The sequence below is a fragment of the Pantherophis guttatus genome, chromosome 1 (genome assembly GCF_059756535.1).
Source record: "Pantherophis guttatus breed Tessera chromosome 1, ASM5975653v1, whole genome shotgun sequence".
Taxonomy (NCBI): domain Eukaryota; kingdom Metazoa; phylum Chordata; class Lepidosauria; order Squamata; family Colubridae; genus Pantherophis; species Pantherophis guttatus.
In genome coordinates, this window is record NC_142063.1 from 53,378,889 (window position 1) to 53,399,549 (window position 20,661).

Consider the following 20,661-nt stretch of genomic DNA (forward strand, 5'->3'; position numbering starts at 1 on the left):
CCCAAATGATCCAAAGGTACATATTAGGTAAAACTCTTTATCTAGTTTTAGAACTTGTTTGGAGAACAGATAACATTTTAGTTTAGTTCTTATGACCTCATAAAACTGCCTGTTTATTTAGTCTGAGACTGTGAGCTAAGTGCCTTCAGAATTGAAGATGCTTGCCATTAAGGGCAGAAACTGTTCTTCTGTAATGGAGCACTTCAAAATTTCTTCAACATTTTTTTTTCTAAGCAAACCTGGTATCTTCTCTCTAAGCTCTGGGTCAGTATTAACGAATTAAACTTCATAGAATTTAAGTTGGAATTTTATTTTACTGTTAGATTTGTTGTTTTATTTTGAGATGTTATTTTCAGATTGTTTAAAAGCAAGCATTTGAACTACCTGTAGATGATTTGGCAGAAATGTTAACTTTTAAAGAAATCAGTCTGTACTAAGAACTGTTTAAAGAAAAGTAAGTGCATAGCATTCTACATGAGGATGCACTATATATACCGTACAGGGGTGAAATGCTACTGGTTCGGACCAGTTCAACCGAACCAGTAGAGATGGTGGCGGGTGCTTCAGAGAACCAGTAGTGATGGCAGCGCGAGGCTCCGCCCACCCGCCTGGTCGTTGTTACTTCCTGGTTTTAACCTGTTTTTTGCCCTCTGTTAACCTGTTTTTTACCCTCTGTGCATGCGCAGAAGGGTTTGTGCATGTGCAGAGGGTCCACGCACGCATGTGATGTGTGCGCGTGAGTGACAAGTGCACTTCTGAACCGGTAGGGAAGGTAAGTAGATTTCACCCTGATACCGTATATGTGTGTGTGTGTATAGGCATTAATATGCTCATTAATTTATAAAAACAAAGGCTAAAATATATTTTAGACAATCCATTCCATTCCATCCTATATTAATATATGATACATTTTGTACAGGAAAAAATGGATTCTATGGTACAGTATTAATATTCTGGGAAAAGAGACTGATTTATTGCTACTGTCTTAGTAGATCCCTAGATATGTTGAACTATGGGTATTGTAGTCTGTCACATTTGGCAGGAGGTTGAAAAAGACTGATTTATTGGCCTTTTTGTGGTCCCTTTGAACCCTTTCTCTCATCTCCACACTATTTTCAGACACATTTGTTCCTTGCTTCTTCTTACTCTTATGCCCTTAGAGTAATCTACCAGCAATTCTACTGGCATCAACAAGAAGGGTATTAAAACAGCAAGGGGATAATAGTCTTGACAAAGTGGATATTTTTGCTTTTTGCTGCACTGTCTGAGCAAGAACAAAGAAGTACAAGAGTAAGGAAAACCCAGAAGTATATTCATTTTCTGTGCAATCAGTGGAAAATATGGGATCAAAATACAACAAGTATTTAGAGGAATCTGAAAATTTAGAACATCTTTCAATAGAAAAGCAGAGAATTGTTTTAACATTAGAAGTATGTTATTACTTAGTCAGATGTCATCAAATTGGATTTAACTCCTGGTGAATATATAATAATAATAATAACTTTATTGTCATTGTACATGTATACACAATATACCCATACCACAAAATTCACTTAACACCCAAAGACGAGATCCAACACACACAACAATCCCCAAACACACTCCCACCCACCACAATTCCCCACCCCTAAACCACCCAAACATCCACACAACAGACCAACTAATACTGTCCAACAGTTCACTGATGGTGGCCCTTTAGTTCATTGTTGAGTGCAATTATAGCTCTGGGATGAAAAGTATTCAGAAAACATGTGGTCCGAGTTTTAATTGTTCTGTATCTTCTGCCAGAAGGCAACAGTCCAAAAAGATTGTAAGCAGGATGGGAAAAGTCTCTGAGAATGTTATGCAACTTTCTCAAACAGCGAGATTCGAAGATGTCGTCCAGGGCTGGTAGCTGGAGTCCGATGCTATTCTGGGCAGTTTTAATGATTCTCTGTAGAACATTTTTTGTCCGCTACAGCTGCTCCCATACCATGCAAGAATGCCGTATGTCAGGACACTCTCAATGATGCTGCAATAGTAGGACAGAAGTAGATGCTGAGATAGATTTATCTTCCTGAGCATTCTCCATTGTGGGTGGAGACAGCAGCCAGGATGGGGTGTGGTCATCTGTTAGGCCGATAGACTGAGCCCATCAAATTTGCTAAGTCCCGCCCTTGTTACCGGGCAAACCCAGCTTTTGGCTCAGTCTGTCAGCCTAGACAGGCATGTGGAACTGATCCTCTTGATCAATTTCTCCTTTCCTGGCTGCTTTCTCAGCTTTTCTTAACTTTTCATCTCCGCTTGGGAGGGTTCCACGTCGGATAAATGGGTCCTGGCCACCTTAAGGTCTGGGTTGGCCATTGAGTTTCTCTCCCTTCCTCCGAAGTCTTTTGTGTGCTGTCCGCTTTCTAATGATATCCAGAAACGATCCCTTATGGATTCGGCGGTTCAGCACCTCCTTTCAATCAGGGCTATTCAACCAGTGCCCTTGATTGAGAGGGGCACGGGATTTTACTCCCGTGTCTTCCTTGTTCCCAAGTCCTCGGGGGGGTGGAGACCCATTCTGGACCTTAAGCGACTCAACCGGTATGTCCTATACCGGAAATTTAAGATGCACTCACTCAAATCTATCCTGGACGGTGTCAGGCGGGGCGATCTCCTCTCTTCTATAGACCTCACTGAGGCCTATCTCCACATCCCCATCCTCCCTTCCCATAGGAAGTTCTTTAGGTTCTGCTATGGGGGGCGCCATTTTCAGTATAGGGCCATGCCCTTTGGCCTTTCCTCTGCTCCTCGTACCTTCACCAAGGTACTGGCTGCCCTGGCAGCTTCCCTTAGGGCTAAGTCTATTCGTCTACAATGTTATTTAGACGATATCCTAATTTTGTCTCCTATTCCGCAACAAGCTTCCTCTGACCTGCAATTCACTCTCCATGCCCTTGCTTCTCACGGGTTTTCGGTTAACTTGGAAAAGAGCCAGTTAGTTCCTTCTACTAATTTGATTCATTTAGGGGCCCTGATAGATTCCGTGGCGGGGAGAGTTTTTCTCTCGAGCGAGAGACAGGAGAGTTTGAGATCCCTTGTCTCCAAAGTTGAACGGGCTTCATCTACTTCTCCCCGGATCCTGTCCCAGCTCCTGGGCAAGATGATTTCCGCCATTTCTATAGTTCCTTGGGCCCAGCTACACTCGAGGGAACTTCAGTGGTTCCTGTTACCTCTCCAGAAAACGGGTAGGGGTACCTCTTCTGTGAAGGTTTCTGTCCCTAGAAAGGTGATTAGGTCCTTAAGGTGGTGGCGGTCTCCAGCACTTTCCCGAGGTTGTTTTTTCTTTGATCCACAGAGAGTGGTGGTGACAACGGACACCAGTCTCCAGGGCTGGGGTGCACATTGTTGGGGTCACCTGGCTCAGGGCGTCTGGACCTCTGTCGACTCCCATCGTTCCATCAATTGGTTGGAACTCCGAGCGATCTACCTGGCACTTCGGACTTTTCATCATCTCGTGTCCAACTCCCACGTCCTGGTCCTCACGGACAATATCGCAGCGAAGGGCCATGTCAACCGTCAGGGGGGCACGCGTTCTCTTTCTCTAATGTCGGAGGCGTTCTGGTCGGAGATCCATCTGGCGTCGTTACGGGCGGAACACATCTCCGGTGTCACCAATCTGCAAGCCGACTGGCTCAGCCGTCAGCGTCTGGATCATGCGGAGTGGCGTCTCAACCCTCGTCTCTTCCACCAAATGACGACGCATTTCGGGATGCCGGTGCTCGACCTCTTTGCCACGTCGGACAATGCTCAGCTGCCGCGGTTTATCTCACGGTTCCCGTCGGCTCAGGCAGAGGCCGTCGATGCTCTTCGCTCCCCGTGGCCCCCAGGGCTCCTATATGCCTTTCCTCCGGTTTCTCTGCTCCCTCGTGTGATTCACAAGTTGTTGATGGAACAGGCGGAGATCATTCTGGTGGCTCCGCATTGGCCACGCAGACCTTGGTTTGCGGACCTAGTGTCGTTGTCGATAATTCAACCTTGGCAGTTACCTCAGCCTCGGGACGCTTTAACCCAAGGGACCTTGACGCATCCAGACCTACAGTGGCTCCGTCTGACCGCCTGGCGATTGAGCGGCACGTGCTTGGGGAGGTCAGCATCCCTGCAGACGTGATTTTCATTATTCAGGCGTCAAGAAGGCCGTCGACCGACCGGATTTATTCGGCTACTTGGAAGTCCTTCTGTGCCTGGTGTGATCGGGCTGGGGTTCCTCCCCTCCAGGCCTCGATCGTTAATATTCTCGTTTTCTTACGGGAAGGCCTCCGCAAAGGACTGTCCCCCAACACATTGCGGAGACAGGTGCGGTGATTTCATCGGTCCTTACCTTTGGATCCTTATCCTCTTTGTCACAACATCCTTTAATTCGCCGATTCCTACGAGGAGCTACAAACCTTTGCCCTCCCGTGTTGCATAGGTATCCAACTTGGGACCTTTCCATTGTTCTAAATTCCCTTACGTCAGCCCCATACGAACCTTTGTGCACAACTAGCCTTCGCCTCTTGACGTGCAAAGTCGCCTTTTTGGTTGCAATCACCTCGGCCCAGCGCATTTCCGAATTGGCCGCCCTTTCAATTTGGGAGGACCTCTGTGTGTTCCATGCCAACTGTGTGGTTCTCCGCCTGGACCCAACCTTTGTACCTAAAGTTAATACCACTTTTCATCGAATGCAGGAACTTATACTGCCCAACTTTTGTCCTCACCCGACTCACAGGCTCGAACGACGGTGGCATTCCTTGGATGTCCGACGGGCCCTGCGGATCTATATTAAACGGACGGCAGGTCTCCGTAAAACGGAATCCCTCTTTGTCTCTTTCCTACCGGTATCCTTGGGCTCCAAGGTGTCTTCATTGACTATTGGTCGTTGGATCCGTCAGACAATATCCAAGGCTTATGAATTACGGTCTCTCCCGAAACCTCCTCGACTGACGGCGCATTCTACCCGCAGCGCTGCAACATTGGCAGCCTGGGCTACTCAGGCCTCATTGCTCGAAATATGCAGAGCGGCTACATGGACATCGCCTTCTCCATTCATTCAACACTATAAGTTGGACAAATTTGCTTCGGCAGATGCCGCCTTTGGTCGTAGAGTGTTACGGGTAGTCTCCGGGGAGGGTACTTCGGACCAGACTGGTCCCACCCGACTGTAGGGACGTGGATCTTTGGTATGTCCCATCCTGGCTGCTGTCTCCACCCACAATGGAGAAGGGGCGTTGGTCCTACCTGAGACGCACCTTCTCGTTGGGTGGAGACAGCAGCCAGACCCTCCCTCTCTTTCGCCAGTCTGGCCCTTTGGTTTCTCATCTGCCTCTCTTCTTTGCTCTGTTATTGGTGTCCCACACGCCGAGCCTGTCTTCTTGTCCTCGCCAAAAGCTGGGTTTGCCCGGTAACAAGGGCGGGACTTAGCAAATTTGATGGGCTCAGTCTATCGGCCTAACAGATGACCACACCCCATCCTGGCTGCTGTCTCCACCCAACGAGAAGGTGCGTCTCAGGTAGGACCAACGCCCCTTCTCAGGAAGTATAGCCTCTTCTGTGCCTTCTTCACAATCATGTTAGCATTCATAGTCCATGAGAGGTCCTCCGAGATATAAATGCCCAGAAATTTAAAACTACCTACCCTCTCCACCTCCTCACCATTTATGTACAATGGTAGATGTACATCTCTCTTCCTCCTGAAGTCAATTCTAAGTTCTTTAGTTTTTGTGGTGTTAAGTGTGAGATTATTTTCATTACACGACAATGTCAGCCCTTGTACTTCCTTCCTGTAAGCAGACTCATTATTCTTATTAATGAGCCCCACCACTGTTGTGTCATCCGCAAGTTTAATAATTGCGTTGGTATTATACAATGGGGTGCAGTCGTGTGTACAAGGAATAAAGGAAAGGGCTTAGCACACAACCCTGGGGGGCTCCTGTGCTTAGTATCAGAGTAGAGGAATGGTGAGATCCCATCCTTACTGGCTGTGGTCTACCTGTCAGAAAACCCCTTATCCACAAACAAATCCTCTGATTTATACCCAAATTGGACATTTTAAAAAACAACCTGTTGGGTAAAATGGTGTTAAAGGCAGAGCTATAATCCACAAATAACAGCCTCGCATATGTCCCCTGTTGTTCCAAGTGATTCAATACAGTATGGACAACAAGAGACATAGCATCGTCAGTTGATCTATTATTCCTATATGCAAATTGGTATGGGTCCAAAGTAGATGGAAAACTAGCCTTAATATAGTTCAACACCAGCCTCTCAAAACATTTCATGACAACAGATGTTAAAGCTACTGGACCTTCCTATTTCAGCAAGCCGGGCTGGCTTAAAATTTTAATGGGTTATTTTATGGGCAAAGGGTTTTAAATTTTGGGAAGCCAATTTGATTTAATTCTGTTTTAATTCATCTTAATTTTTATATTGTATGTATTTTAATCTTGGCTGTTCACCGCCCTGAGTCCTTCGGGAGAAGGGCGGTGTACAAATTTAATAAACCTAAACCTAACGTAAACCTAAACCTATAATCATTAAGGGATACCACTACTGTCTGCTTAGGGACTGGCACTATAATAGATGTCTTCAGGCAGGTAGGGATAGAGCGCTGTGACAGGGATAGATTGAAAATATCCATGAACACTCCAGCTAGCTCTGCAGCGCAGTCCATAACAACTCATCCCAGAATTCCATCAGGCCCAGCGGCCTTCCGGATATTAACATTCTGGAAAGTGCATCTCACATCAGAGATCTGCCGTAGAAATGGTTGTCTATCGATGGTAGATGTTAATGGTGCACTATCAGTGGTAAATGCTGGAATGATGGTCGTTCCTGTGTCCACCTCAAAACGGCTGAAGAATTTATTTAGCTGCTCAGCCAAAGAGTCACTACTGCTAGACAAACTATTTTTATTGCTTTGTCCTGTGATTTGTCACAGACCTTGCCATACCCGACCAGAGTCTGAGTTCTCAAAAAGATGTTCAATCCTCCGTCTCTATGTAGCTTTAGTGTCCTTGATACCCTTTTTCAATTTAGCTCTTGCCTCGCTATATTGTAGCACATCACCAGAATGGAAAGCAGCATTTCTTGCTCTTAATAAAAGACACACTTCTCCCGTACTTGTCTGGTTGTAGTGACAACATCAATGCAGGTTTTAATATAAAACAGTACTGTTGAAGTGTAAGTATCAATATTGTCCTCCTCAAACAGTGCCCAATCAGTGCTCCCAAAGCAATCTTGAAGTTGCTTTGATGCACCCGCTGGCCACACTTGTATTTCTCTAATCGATGGTCTAATTCTGTTGACAAGAGGTCTATATGATGGGATCAGGAACACAGATATATGATCTGACTGTCCCAGGTGGGGTAAAGGCATAGTCCTGTATCCATGCATGATGTTACTATATACCTGATCCAAGGTATTTTTCCCTCTAGTGGGACAGTCTACGTACTGATAGAACTTAGGGAGGACAGTCTTTAAGTTGGCTTGATTGAAATCACCTGCAACCACCAGCACTCCATCCGGGTAGGCCTGTTGCTGTTTGCTAATAGCAGTTAACAGGTGACTCATGGCTGTGGTCGTGTTAGCATCAGGAGGTATATATACTGCAGTTGTTGTTACAATGTTAAACTCATGAGGCAGATAAAAGGGGCGAAATTTCACTGCCAAGTATTCCAAATCAGGAGAACAGTGAGTGTCCATTATTTTAACATTTGTGCTCCAGTTGTTATTTATGTAAACAAATTTGACCAAAAGTTATATTTCTTTGCTTCTCTATTGAAAATATGTATATAATACTGACTAAAAAAACATATCCAGCAACCTACTACCGGTAGTATAAAACATCTTTGCTTCCATCATTGTAAGATAAGTCTTTTAGGCATAATTCATGTGCAAAGAGCCCAAAATGTTCTATTATGATGTTCCAGTACAGGGAGTTCTAGCCAAGGAGACCTTTACATCCTAGACAAGAGCAATTTTTCTGAAATTGTGTTAGCAGTTTGTCAGTTTTAGCCCAATACATGCTAATAGTAAGACAAGCCAAAAAAATACATTAAGGTTACAGTTCTTGAGCTGCATTTTCAATCACAAGGTAACTGCAACTAACTATTCCCAGAGGCATTGGATGAAACAATATTTTAGCTTCATTCTAAGAATAAAACTAACTAGTTTCTGATTTTTAAAGCATAATTGAAATGTATAAATTTGACTTGTTGCTTGATTAATAATGCATATTGGGCATGTTCTGAAAATAAATAAATATATCCTCTTTCTCAGTTAGAAGACTTAGATTGTCACAGAGACATCCCCAATAAGCATGCATAAGACAGAGGTGTTATCTTTTGCAAAGGCATAAGCAGATTTCTCTAACCCTTTACTCTCTTAGAGTGGAAGACTGCGGTTTTTTTGTAAGACAGATGCTAGTAATTTAAGGTAGGGAAAAGACTTGTCTCCCTTCTTCTCCTCAGGAACTTCAATCCTCAGATAGTAGGTAGTTCAAGAATAATAGAGGCAGAAGGAAAATATTTCAGATAATGATTATTTTGGAAAAGATAGGTTTAAAAATTAACTAGAAATTCCACTTTGAGTTCTGTATTTTTTTTCTCGGTATGATATTAAGGCAAACCTCATTCCTTCATTTTTATTATTTCTTTTATGGAAAACCTTGTGTAGAAATAGAAAAAGGAACAAGCAAATTACCTGATGATCCTGGAGACAGAAGGGGAAGGAGACAAATAGAAATTAAACTATTGCTTTTCTTTGGTTTGAAAGGAGCCAGTATACTGACACAATAAAAGTCATTGTTTATGGTACATGGTGCTAGCATCTGTGGGGGTAGGGGAAGGTTAGAGTGTCCTGTAGTAGAATGGAATTTAAAAGTACTTTGGCAGCCTATAGTGTTACTAGATGCTACATTCCAGCTTTAAATGTTACAAGATGATATACACTGTTTCCTGTATCATTCCTACATGACATTTCTGGGGATAAATAACCCATAATCTTGCTGAAACCGGGGCTGTTTTGCAGTCTTCTAGCCAGGAGGCCATTGATCTCTGGAATTGTGCATGCCAATGAAAGGTAAATGTCTGTGGAGATTCTCAGTCATCCAGGTCATAGTTGTGCCAAAGGTGCTTTTTTCAAGAAGCAACTGGACTTTCTTGTTTTTCTTAGAAGATCTTTCGCTTCTCATCCAGGAAGCTTGCTGACGAAATTCTATGAATTGTTGATGTGATCCAACCACCTTATTAGCTCCTCTAGTAGTCAACACCACCCATCACATCAACAATTCATGTGATGGCTGGTGTTGCTAACTAGAGGAGCTAATGTGGTTAGATCATATCAACAATTCACAGAATTTCATCAGCAAAGTTTGGAAACTAAAACTGGACCCGGATGAGGCCATGGTTTCCTGTGATGTAACTTCCCTCTTCACTTGCATTCCAACAACTGAAGCTGTCAAAGTAGCAAAGAAGCAACTTCTACAGGATAGCACTTTAGGTAACAGAACCAACCTCAGCCCAGACCACATGTGCCATGCTGGACGTCTGCCTGACTACTATCTATTTTAACAGTGAAGGTTTCTACAGACAAACATTCAGCTGTGCCATGGGTTCACCTGTGTTCCCCATTGTGGCCAATCTCTACATAGAAGAGGTAGAAACCAAAGCCCTAAATTCCTTCACAGGAATTTGACCCACTCACTAGTATAGGTATTTGGATGATATTTGGGTCAAGATCAAAACACAGGAATTGGAGGCATTCACCAAATGTATCAACTCTGTGGACAGATACATTAAATTAACACTGGAAGATGTTCCTGGACTGTGTAGTACACATTAAGGAAGACATTGAAGTTTACAGAAAACTCACAGAGATCAATATTTACATTTTGATTCTCACCACCCACTACACAAAATGGGAGTTATCAGAACCTTACACCACTGAGCTGAAGGCTTGCCTACCAGCAAAGATGGGAAAGAAAAAGAAGGAAGCCCTCAGAACTTGTGGCTATCCCAAGTGGGCCTTCATCAAATCTCAAAAAAGACGCAACAGGAGCTCCACCACAGCAGACAAAGAAGAGAACAATAAACTAGCAACGTTGTCATTCCATACATTGCAGGAATATCAGAAAAGCTCAGGAGGAACTTTAGCCAGCACAACATACATGAACACTTCAAACCCAAGAATACACTAAGGCAGAAGCTTGTCCACCCCAAGGATAAAACAATCAGACACAAACTGAGCAACGTGGTATATGTAGTACAGTGTGCACTATACACGGTGCACAGTGAACCATGTGCAGATCTGTACATTGGGGAAACAAAGCAAACATTTCATAAACACATGGCACAACATAAGAGTACAAACCCATCAGGGCAAGATTCAACAGTCCATCTGCATTTGCCACTCTTTTGAAGACAGCAAAGTCCACATTTTGAACAGAAAGGACCACTGGTTTGAAAGAGGAGTCAAAGAGGCTATCTATGTCAAAATTGAACAACCCTCTGTCAACAGAGGGGGAAGGATACAACATCATCTAGGTACCTCTAGTTACAACACAGTCCTTTCAATAGTTCCAAGAAGGCTCCACACCCATTTGCACCACTCAGGTGACCCTGATGACACAGATAAACCTCCAAGTGGCGTCAATGACCTACTAAAAAAATGACCAGCTGTCTGCAAGGAGTATAAATCCTTCCATTCCCCACCATCCAATCAGAGTTGAAGCTTCTTGGACGAAAAGTGAAAAGTCTTCAAAGAAAAAACAGAAAGCTCAGTTGCGTCTTGAAAAAAGTACTTACGGGCCAATGAAATATATTTTATTGTATGTATCTCAAAATGCTTTGGTTTGCCATTTAGGTAGGAATTTTTTCCCAGAAAAGCACAGCATATTTTGCAGGATTGGAAGGGCAAGAGCTGGATCAGTCTGCCTATCTCATAGGTTTTACATTTCTATCAATGATCATCTTTCACTTTGGAGGTATTTAGTTGAAGATAGATTATAGAGAAGGGTTAGAGACTTGACCAGGAACAAGTTTTGGTATCCTGCAACTCTGAAGGGCAAGTTACCAACTTCTCTTGTTTGACTCTGCAGGAGCAAGTAACAGGTAGTAGTAGAATGTGTGGTATACATTTGGATATATTAGGAAAGTTGATGCTTGATGTTAGCTTTATTTTGTGCCTGTTTCACTCTGAGAATGAATTGTTTCATTTGTATGACAAAATGTATAGTATAACCAAAAAAAAACCCATTTTTTTAATGAAGGCTTTGTAGCCAACCAGTAGTATCTGTTTTGTTTATATTTTTAATATTATTAACTATAGAATTGTTTCTGAATTAGATGGTCTTAAAAACTGTTCATGGAATATCTTGCTGCAGTATTACAGTCCACATTGGTATCCTTCAGTCTCAAGAGACTATGGTATCGTGCTCTGGAAAGAGGTCCTAAAACAGCATCTAGTGTGACTAAAAAGGCCACTTCGAGAGTGGCAATCCCTTCCACACCGAGGGCAGATACATTCTGTCCCCTGCCCAGCCCCCAGATTTTGCTGGTTTCGGGACTGCCTCTTTGCCTCAGCCTGCCGAACAAGTGTTTCTTCAAATTGGAGAAGGCCATGCTGCATCTTTAGCCTCTAAGCTGAACGAACGGAGGTCAAGGTTTCCCAGTTGTTAATGTCTATTCCCAGGGCTTTTAGGTCCCTCTTGCAGATATCCTTATATCACAGCTGTGGTCTCCCTCTGAGGCACTTTCCCTGCACTAATTCTCCATACAGGAGATCTTTCGGAATCCGACCATCAGCCATTCTCACGACATGCCCCACCCAGCGTAGACGTCGCTGTTTCAATAGTGTATACATGCTAGAAATTCCAGCATGTTCCAAGACTGCGCTATTTGGAACTTTGTCCTGCCAGGTGATGCCAAGAATTCGTCAGAAATTGCGCATATGAAAGGTGTTCAACTTTTTCTCCTGCCGTGCATTGAAGGTCCAAGACTCACTGCAGTACAAGAGTGTGCTCAGGACACAGGTTCTATAGACCTGGATCTTTGTATGTTCCGTCAGGTTCTTATTAAGCCATACTCTCTTTGTAAATCTGGAAAATGTGGTGGCCGCTTTACCAATACGTTTATTCAGCTCAGTATCTAAAGAGAGAGTGTCAGAGATAGTTGAGCCGAGGTACACAAAGTCATGGACGACCCCCAGTTCTTGTTCAGAGATTGTAATACAGGGCGGTGAATCCACGTCCTGACCCATGACTTGTGTTTTTTTCAGGCTGATTGTTAGTCCAAAGTCTTGGCAGTCCTTGCTAAAACTGTCCATAAGTTGTTGAAGATCTTCAACAGAGTGAGCAGTGACAGGAGTAGCATCAGCAGAGGAAATCCTGTAAGCATTTCAGCTGGACTTTAGACTTTGCTCTCAATCTAGAAAGATTAAAGAGTTTTCCATCTGTTCTGGTCCAGAGGTAATTACCCTCTGTTGCAGTTCCAAAAGCATGTTTCAGCATGACAGCAAAAAAGATCCCGAATAAAGTTGGCACGAGGACACAGCCCTGCTTCACTCCACTTCGAATATCAAAGGAATCTGAAGTTAAGCCATCAAAAACTACAGTGCCCTTCATTTCCTCATGAAAGGACCTGATGATGTTGAGGACCTGAGGTAGACATCCAATCTTGGGGAGAATTTTATAAAGGCCGTCCCTGCTAACCAAGTCAAAAGCCTTCGTAAGATCTATGAAGGCTACAAAAAGTGGCTTTCTTTGTTCCCTGCATTTCTCCTGCAACTGTCTAAATGAAAATACCATGTCAATAGTGGAACTATTGCCTCGAAATCCACACTGTGATTCTGGATAGACTCTCTCTGCAAGCACCTGGAGCCTCTTCAGTACGACAAGCAGCTTCCCTACAACACTAAGAAGAGAGATGCCGTGGTAGTTATTACAGTCACCCCTGTCACCTTTGTTCTTGTACAGTGTGACGATATTTGCATCCTTCATGTCCTGTGGTACTCCACCTTCCCTCCAACAAAGACAGAAGATTTCATGCAGTTCAGTGGGGATGTTCCCTTTGCAGCACTTCAGAACTTCGGCAGGAATGTTATCTTTCCCGGGTGCCTTGCCAGAGGCAAGGATATCCAGGGCCGCATTTAGTTCTTCTAAAGTTGGTTCACTGTCAAGCTCCTCCAAGACAGGCAGGCATTCAATGTTATTTAATGCTTCTTCAGTTACCACATTTTTTCTGGAATATAACTCAGAGTAGTGCTGCACCCAGCGTGCCATCTGCTGTGCTTGGTCCTGGATAACCTCGCCTGTAGCAGACTTCAGAGGGGCAGATTTCTTCTGTGTTGGACCTAAAGCCTGCTTGATGCCATCATACATCCCCTTGATGTTGCCTGTGTCAGCTGCTATCTAGATCCGAGAACAAAGCTGCAGCCAATAATTGTTAGCACATCTCCTTGCAGTCTGTTGGACTTTGCTACGAGCAGCTCACAGAACCTGTAGGTGGCGCTCACTGGAACAGGCTTTATATGCAATTAGAGCTCTCCTTTTTTCCTCGATCGCTGGGGTCAACTCCTCCGAATGGGCTTCGAACCAATCTGCTGTCTTTCTGATCTCCTTACCAAATACTGAAATATTCTCATTGTTCAGATGTGTTTACTTCAGCCGGGTCTGGGAGAGTTTCCTTGAGTGCTTGTGCAAATTCCTCCACTTTGCCCTGATTGCGAGTCTCGTTGATGTCAATTCATGGTCTTCCTTCCTTCTTCGAGTGATGCAATCTCTTTGTTTGGAGTTTTATTTATTTATTTATTTATTTATTTTATTAAATTTCTATACCGCCCTTCTCCCGAAGGATTCAGGGCGGTGAACAGCCAGAAGATAAAACACAGAGATACAAAAATTCTGCTGCACACCAAGGAGTGGTCTGTATCACAATCGGCACCCTGATAGCTGCGTGTGATTGTAATATTGGGGAGGTTGGAGCACCTGGTAAGAATCAAGTCGAGCTGGTGCCAATGCTTCGATCTTGGATGTCTCCAAGAGACTCTGTGTTGAGGCTTTGTTTTAAAGTATATATTGCTAACACAAAGACAATAGTAGCAGCAAAACTCCAGCAGTTGTTGGCCATTTTCGTTCATCTTTCCAACGCCGAACTGACCTAAACAAGTGGGCCAAGAACTATAATCAGCTCCAACTCTGGCATTAAAATCGCCAAGGATAAACAGTGTTTATCCTTGGCGATTTTAATGCCACAGTATTAATGTGGTTTTAATGCACAGTATTACATTAACAAAAGGATTTACAAATAACACTTAAAATGCCACATTTCAATTAATAGAGCATTTAGGAGAAAAGTTGTATCTGATAGCTGCCTAGCTACTTTGAGCTACTTAGCCACTTGAGAGTTAGCCATCTTAAAGGAATTTCTGGGTCACAATTTGAAAAAAGAGCTTAACTATCCTTCCAAATCTCCATATTCACATCCTGCATTTTTCATTCCTAAGGGAAATGGTTCTGTTAAAATTGCATGATTATGAAGTCCTAAAGCCTCTATCTGGTGCCTCATTTGTACAATCTCCAGAACGCCCTTTTTTTCATAGACTTGGATTTGAGAAGCACAATTTGATTAGGACATGAAAAAGGACATGAATATTTCAGTATTGGACACTCATTATGCCAAATTTGAATACATAGTAAAGCCTTGAACTTGGTAAATTTCAGGCTATTCTCCAGATTCGTGAATAAAATATTTTCTATTTTTGACAAATACATGGTGGTACTTAGAAATGCAGTGAACTTTTGGGATGACAGTTTGCATGATACCCATTGCCTTCTAATCTTGATTCAGAAAATCTTAAACTCAAATCTATGATTGAGGGAGGGCAGATCGCAGAAAAAAATGAATGCTAAGTACTGAGAAAAAAACTTGGATGTGTTTCTATGTCTAGTGTAGGCACTAAGTAATAAGTACATAGATACAAAAAGGAATAAGTCAGTGTACATAACCCAGAGAATCCATTGTGTCTGTTTAATGCACATAAAATGGGGAGCAAACAGAAAATACTACAAGTTTAACAGGAATGACAATATTTCATTAACATTACTGAAACTCCAGACAAAAGAAGACTCCAGACCAAAGAAGTGCTATTAAATGTGGAAAAAATGCACACATTGAGATCCAAGAATCTGAGCATTCAAGACCATTTGACTAAGTATATAAAAAGGGTTGGTTTTGTTTTTCATTTGAACTTAAATTTGTTATACAAGTTAAAATGAACAAAAGTGAATTGTGTTGCTTAAATTGGCTTTCAGTATTAGGAGTGTCAAGCAGTATTTTAAAAGCTCTATGCGCATTTTAACCTGGCCTCACAAATGTGGTATGCTGCTGGAGGTAACCTATCATCAAGTTGTATTTTCCAAGTAATAAAATTTTGAGAAAATCAATACTGGAATGTCAAATTATGTTTCAATATAAAGTGCAAGCCAAAATATGTAGAAATGAGTTGGCTGGGTCAGCTCTTACTTACTTTGCTAACTGTTATAAAAAGCCTATAAATAATACTTGAATCTTCTCAAAATAATAATCTCATATTCCCTGGGGTTTGACTAGTACAAATTCAACTATTGAATGAAAATCTGATAAATCATCTATGGCTTCCAGATAATTTGTAAGTTGACTTACCATTTATATTAATGCACTTCTCATGTTTTTAGGACTTTGTTCCTCTGTACCAAGATTTTGAGAACTTCTACACAAGGAATCTTTACATGCGCATTAGAGATAGCTGGAACAGACCAATCTGCAGTGTTCCAGGAGCAAAAATGGATATGTTGGAACGAGTTTCTCATGATTACAATTGGACATTCAAGTGAGTAAAAAGTTTTCAAAAGTTTGTAAGTAGCTAATCTTTAGAGGACTTGAACAGTTGAATAGTAAGTTTTAGACGTAGGCTATATCCTCAGTTCAACTTTAGAATTGTTGCTGAATTTGGTGATATAATTTGCCCTTTTTTATGTTTCCTAGGGCCTCCTAGGAAGAGGCCCTAGGTATAAGAGTCATACCTCATGGACAACATATTTCACAGACTCTAAACAAGAATCATACCTCATGGGGCAATATATTTCCTTTCTAAATTTCCTTCAGATGGGAAAGGGATCTTTAGCAGGTGCTTTTCAGTTTTGGACAAATACAGAGGTCATGCTTGGTCTCCCTGATTTATCATTATCCTATGAGTGGAAACCAACATTTTAAATGGGCTTGAAAGCCTTATTTTTGTTTTGTTTTGTAGTTATGTATTAATGAGTTTTCCTGACAAGTAGTAAACAGAGAAAAAGAAAAGAAAGAAATCAAGGAAAAAGAAAAAAAAGTAAGAAAAAGAAGTTAAGAAAAATGGAAAATAAAAAGGTATAAAGTGACTACCAATATTCTTCACAGCAATTATAAATACAAATATTTTAACCTCTCTCTCTAAAGTCATATCATATTACTTTTCCTTTTATAATTTATCCTAATTGTAAAAAAAATTCATTTTTCTCATTTTTATGCAAGAAGTCCATAAGACTGCTTCAAGTTAGCAATAAATGTAGATAATGTTTTTCCTCCAATCAAAGAAATTAATTTCTCGATTTCAGCAAAATCTGTCAACTTCACCAACCATTCCTCCATAGTGGGTGGTGCCAAACTTTTCCATCTTGGTGCAGACAATAATCTGTTGTGATGATATATTAAAATAATCTTCCCTTGCTTTTTCTAACTGCTTGTCTATTAATCCTGAAAGGCAAAAGTTTTGACTTCAATAGAATATTTATCTTTAAAATCCTTTGTTTCAAATTATGTATTTGGATTTTTTTTAGCTTTATGACATGTCTACCAAGCATGATAATAATGAGAGTAATCTGGAACTTGAGCAAATCTACCAGTTTTCTAATAGATCTTCTGCCCTTGCAATTATTTACCTGTGCTATACAATCTTTGGTACGACAAATACAATAGCAATTAATACTTTGTTTTTTAATAATTGAAAGATCTCCAATTTCTATTTGGAGTTAAAAATGATTTCTAGGTGGAATGGCATATCATATTTTTTTCAGATTGGCCTATGTTTAAGTAAGAGGTACAGCAAATAAAAAGTTCTAGATGTGGTAAGTAAGAGGACTGGCACTTGGGATCAGGAATAATTGTTTTTTTATGATTTGGTGTTATAGTTAACATGCTTTTAGACTGCTTTAATATGCTTGTATATTAATATTCTTTTAGCAATGTCCTTATAACAGCATACACTGACTTTCAGTTGCACTTCCTTTAACTTGATGGGGGATATCCTGCATGAGGAAGTGACAAATAAATGATAAACCAAAATCCTTACGAATAGGAACATTTTGAAATTAATACAAAGAGATATCAAGCTATTTTAAAATTACTGATTGATTTGATTTAATTCTTAAGAGAGCTTTCAATTTTCAGTGTGCATGCTGGCATTGTACTCATTTTATTTGCTTAAAGTCTATTATATTAGAAATGTTTTAAAAGCTATAATTAAATATCTTTGCTATTTCAGCCTGGTCCTTAGTAGGTTTTGGACAAAAGATACTGAAGATTTTAACTAGTTGGCTTTTATTAGTAATGCCAATTGTTTTCTTTCCACATCATATTATGTTATAAATTTGAAGCTCTTTGTTTTAAAAAGTAGTTTTCAGCATAGCATGGAGTCACTGCTTTCAGTAAATTGCTAGAGAACTAGCTAGAGAACGGTGCATTATGTTTCTAAGTCCTTTATTTCTAAATGTATTATCTAAATTGCAGCCATTATTGATATTTAATATATTTGATACTATTGGTGCTCTCTATATAAATGTTTGTGTTTTTAATTAAAATGTAGGTATACAGGAAAGATAACAAAAGATGTAATTAACATGGGATCCTACAACTATCTTGGATTTGCAGAAAACAATGGTGTTTGCAAAGATGCAGTGACTAAAGTTCTCTCACAATATGGATGTGGGGTTTGCAGTACTAGGCAAGAGATGGGTAAGTTCAGACAAAAAGCTTCTTCACCCAGACTTCGCAAAATGTATTGTTACATGTGCTTTCTTAATTCTGTTGTTTTATTCTTACCATAAAAGAAAATCTTTTGGATATACGGTGGTATTTTACCTTACTTTTTTCATATTTACAGGAAACCTGGATAAACATGAGGAACTAGAAAGTTTAATAGCCAGATTTCTTGGTGTGGAATCAGTTTTGGCATATGGGATGGGATTTGCCACAAACTCGATGAATATTCCTGCTTTGGTTGGCAAGGTATAGCTTCAGGAGAAGGGATTGACCTGATCCTGTCTTTGCACGTCTTTGTCTCAATAAGTTGTTTAGAGCCTTATAGATCATAGTAATATACCGTATTTTTCGGAGTGTAAGACGCACCAGAGTATAAGAAACACCTTAGTTTTTCGGGAGGAAAATAAGGAAAAAAACTGATTGGCAGGTGGATTGGCCTCCGGAATATGCCCAATCAGCTGTTCTCAGAGGTGAATTTTAGGAACAGGTTCCTTGGTTGTGAGCTCTGTGCCTTGCTTTTTTTTTTTTTTTTTTGCTTATTTTCCTGCCCCTGAAAGCCTCCGAAACAGAGCTTCAGAAAAAAAGCCTCTGAAGCTCTTTTGGGGGGCTTCTTTTCTGAAGCTTTGTTTCTGATGCTTTTTTCAGCCTCTGAAACCTCCCCTTGAGAAGCTGAGCGGGGCTACATTTGGAGTATAAGACGCACCCAGATTTTCACCCTCTTTTTGAGAGGAAAATGGTGTATCTTATACTCCGAAAAATACTGTAGATCAAAATATATAGATATAAATCACATAATAAATATTTAAATATGTGTATGATAAAAGAGAAGAATGAAAATTCCAGTATTTAATGCAATTGTATTTAACAAATACAATTTGTTAAGCAAGTATAGTTTCTTAGAGGAAAAAACAAATTACTATAGGAGAACTTATGCCACTATGATTTTAAAGAAGCAGCTTTTCGATATTTCAGGCTGCATTGAGTCATGAAGATATTAGTGAGTTTTAAATAATTAAAGATATTATTCATTGACTTAATTTTAAAAAATGATCGTTACCTAGTATCTGCTGGTAATCACATAAACATTCTGTCATAGAAAGTGTCTGAATGAAATTTTATTCTGAATAAAAGTCCAGAATGTGCTCAATCTTTCTTAGTTTTGTTGTTCTCTCATTATAGCTTTCAAATATAACCAATATTATTTAATATCACAAGTTGGTGAAAAGTGATGATAGCAGAAAAGACAACAGATCATTCATATAAAAAAATTCAGTAGCAATATACAGACACTATGCCAATATTTACATTCCAAAACCATTACACCAGTGCTGGTTTTTAACTTTTAATACATCACAGGTTCTTCTTAACTTGGTATATTCTTCTTTGTCTTTCAAGTAACATTAAATAAATTGAGAAATTTATAAAAGATGGAATATTCATTGATTTTGAAATTTTTCTTTTCATGAAAACATTCTGTCAGCAAAGCTATAAGATTAAGTCATCTAATCACTGCACTATTTTTGCCTTCTTATTATCATAAACTGTAAATCAAGACAAATAACTTTTTTACTTTGTTTTGTAATGCTGCTTACCTACCTTTGCATAAAAATATTCAGTCCTATGAAAATGAACTAAATTAAAAAACCACCAGATTTGCAGTTAGTTTTGAATATCTGTGGTTAGTAAATACAGATCTGGTTATCTGTGCAAAGGTTTTCATGTTTTTGCAGTTTGGGGCATATGGTTCTTTTTTGGAGAAGGATTTTTAGAGTATGGGGTGGGGTGTCGTAAGTGTGTGTTTTATATGCATGCTCAAAAGAGTAGCTGGCTCTTGTGCAGGATAAAATATTTTTTCCAAGGTATCCACAATTTCATGTGTGTAGTTGTTAAGCGAGAAAGAAATCTTGTGAGTAACAAGGGCCATTTATATTCTCTTGGTTGGAATATGTAAATTTGATTACATTATAGAAGAAACTTTGTTGTTGCTTTTAAGCTTTAGGCTTCAGATTAGATGGAAAAAGATTCTGAACAACCACCCAGCTTTATCTGTATCTTTCTGAACTATTTCTTTTGCATTGTCTCATGTTCAGGGTTGTCTAATATTGAGTGATGAGTTGAATCATGCGTCATTGGTCCTAGGAGCAAGACTGTCAGGAGCAACAATTCGGATCTTTAAACACAATAGTGAGTATTTGGGAGGAGATTGGATTATTATTCAAATATATATTCTGCCAAAATATCCTGATAACTTTTTAAAAATTGGAAGGATTATTTTTATTTATTTTACAGTATTTATAATTTGTCTGAACTAATCTGAACTATATATTGCAAAATGAAAACCAGCAATTAAAACAATCAGTAAATAATTAAAATAAAAATAACAAAAACCTATACATCATATTTATCCATAAAACTAAAATAATTTAATTTGATTGCATTTTAATTTTGAGGATGGACTACATACTGAAAAAGAGCTTCCTTGGCTTTTTTACAAAATGCTAGCGCCATCTTAGTTTTTTGGGGGGAAGATACACCATAAAATGCTACTGAGAAAGCTTACCACCTGCTGTCTGTCTCATGTGTCTTACAAAGAGTGGAGGTCTTCAGC

The 20,661-nt window shown here is 40.2% G+C and overlaps 1 protein-coding gene across 1 annotated transcript in view; it reads left to right on the plus strand.

The window, feature by feature from the left end:
- SPTLC2 (serine palmitoyltransferase long chain base subunit 2) overlaps positions 1-20,661 on the plus strand; it is a 59,521-nt gene that overhangs the window by 17,236 nt on the left and 21,624 nt on the right. The window contains exons 3-6 of the mRNA XM_034418226.3: positions 15,713-15,867; positions 17,878-18,026; positions 18,175-18,299; positions 20,144-20,237. Of these exons, the coding sequence (XP_034274117.1) occupies positions 15,713-15,867; positions 17,878-18,026; positions 18,175-18,299; positions 20,144-20,237 (523 nt within the window). The remainder of the gene's footprint in view (positions 1-15,712; positions 15,868-17,877; positions 18,027-18,174; positions 18,300-20,143; positions 20,238-20,661) is intronic.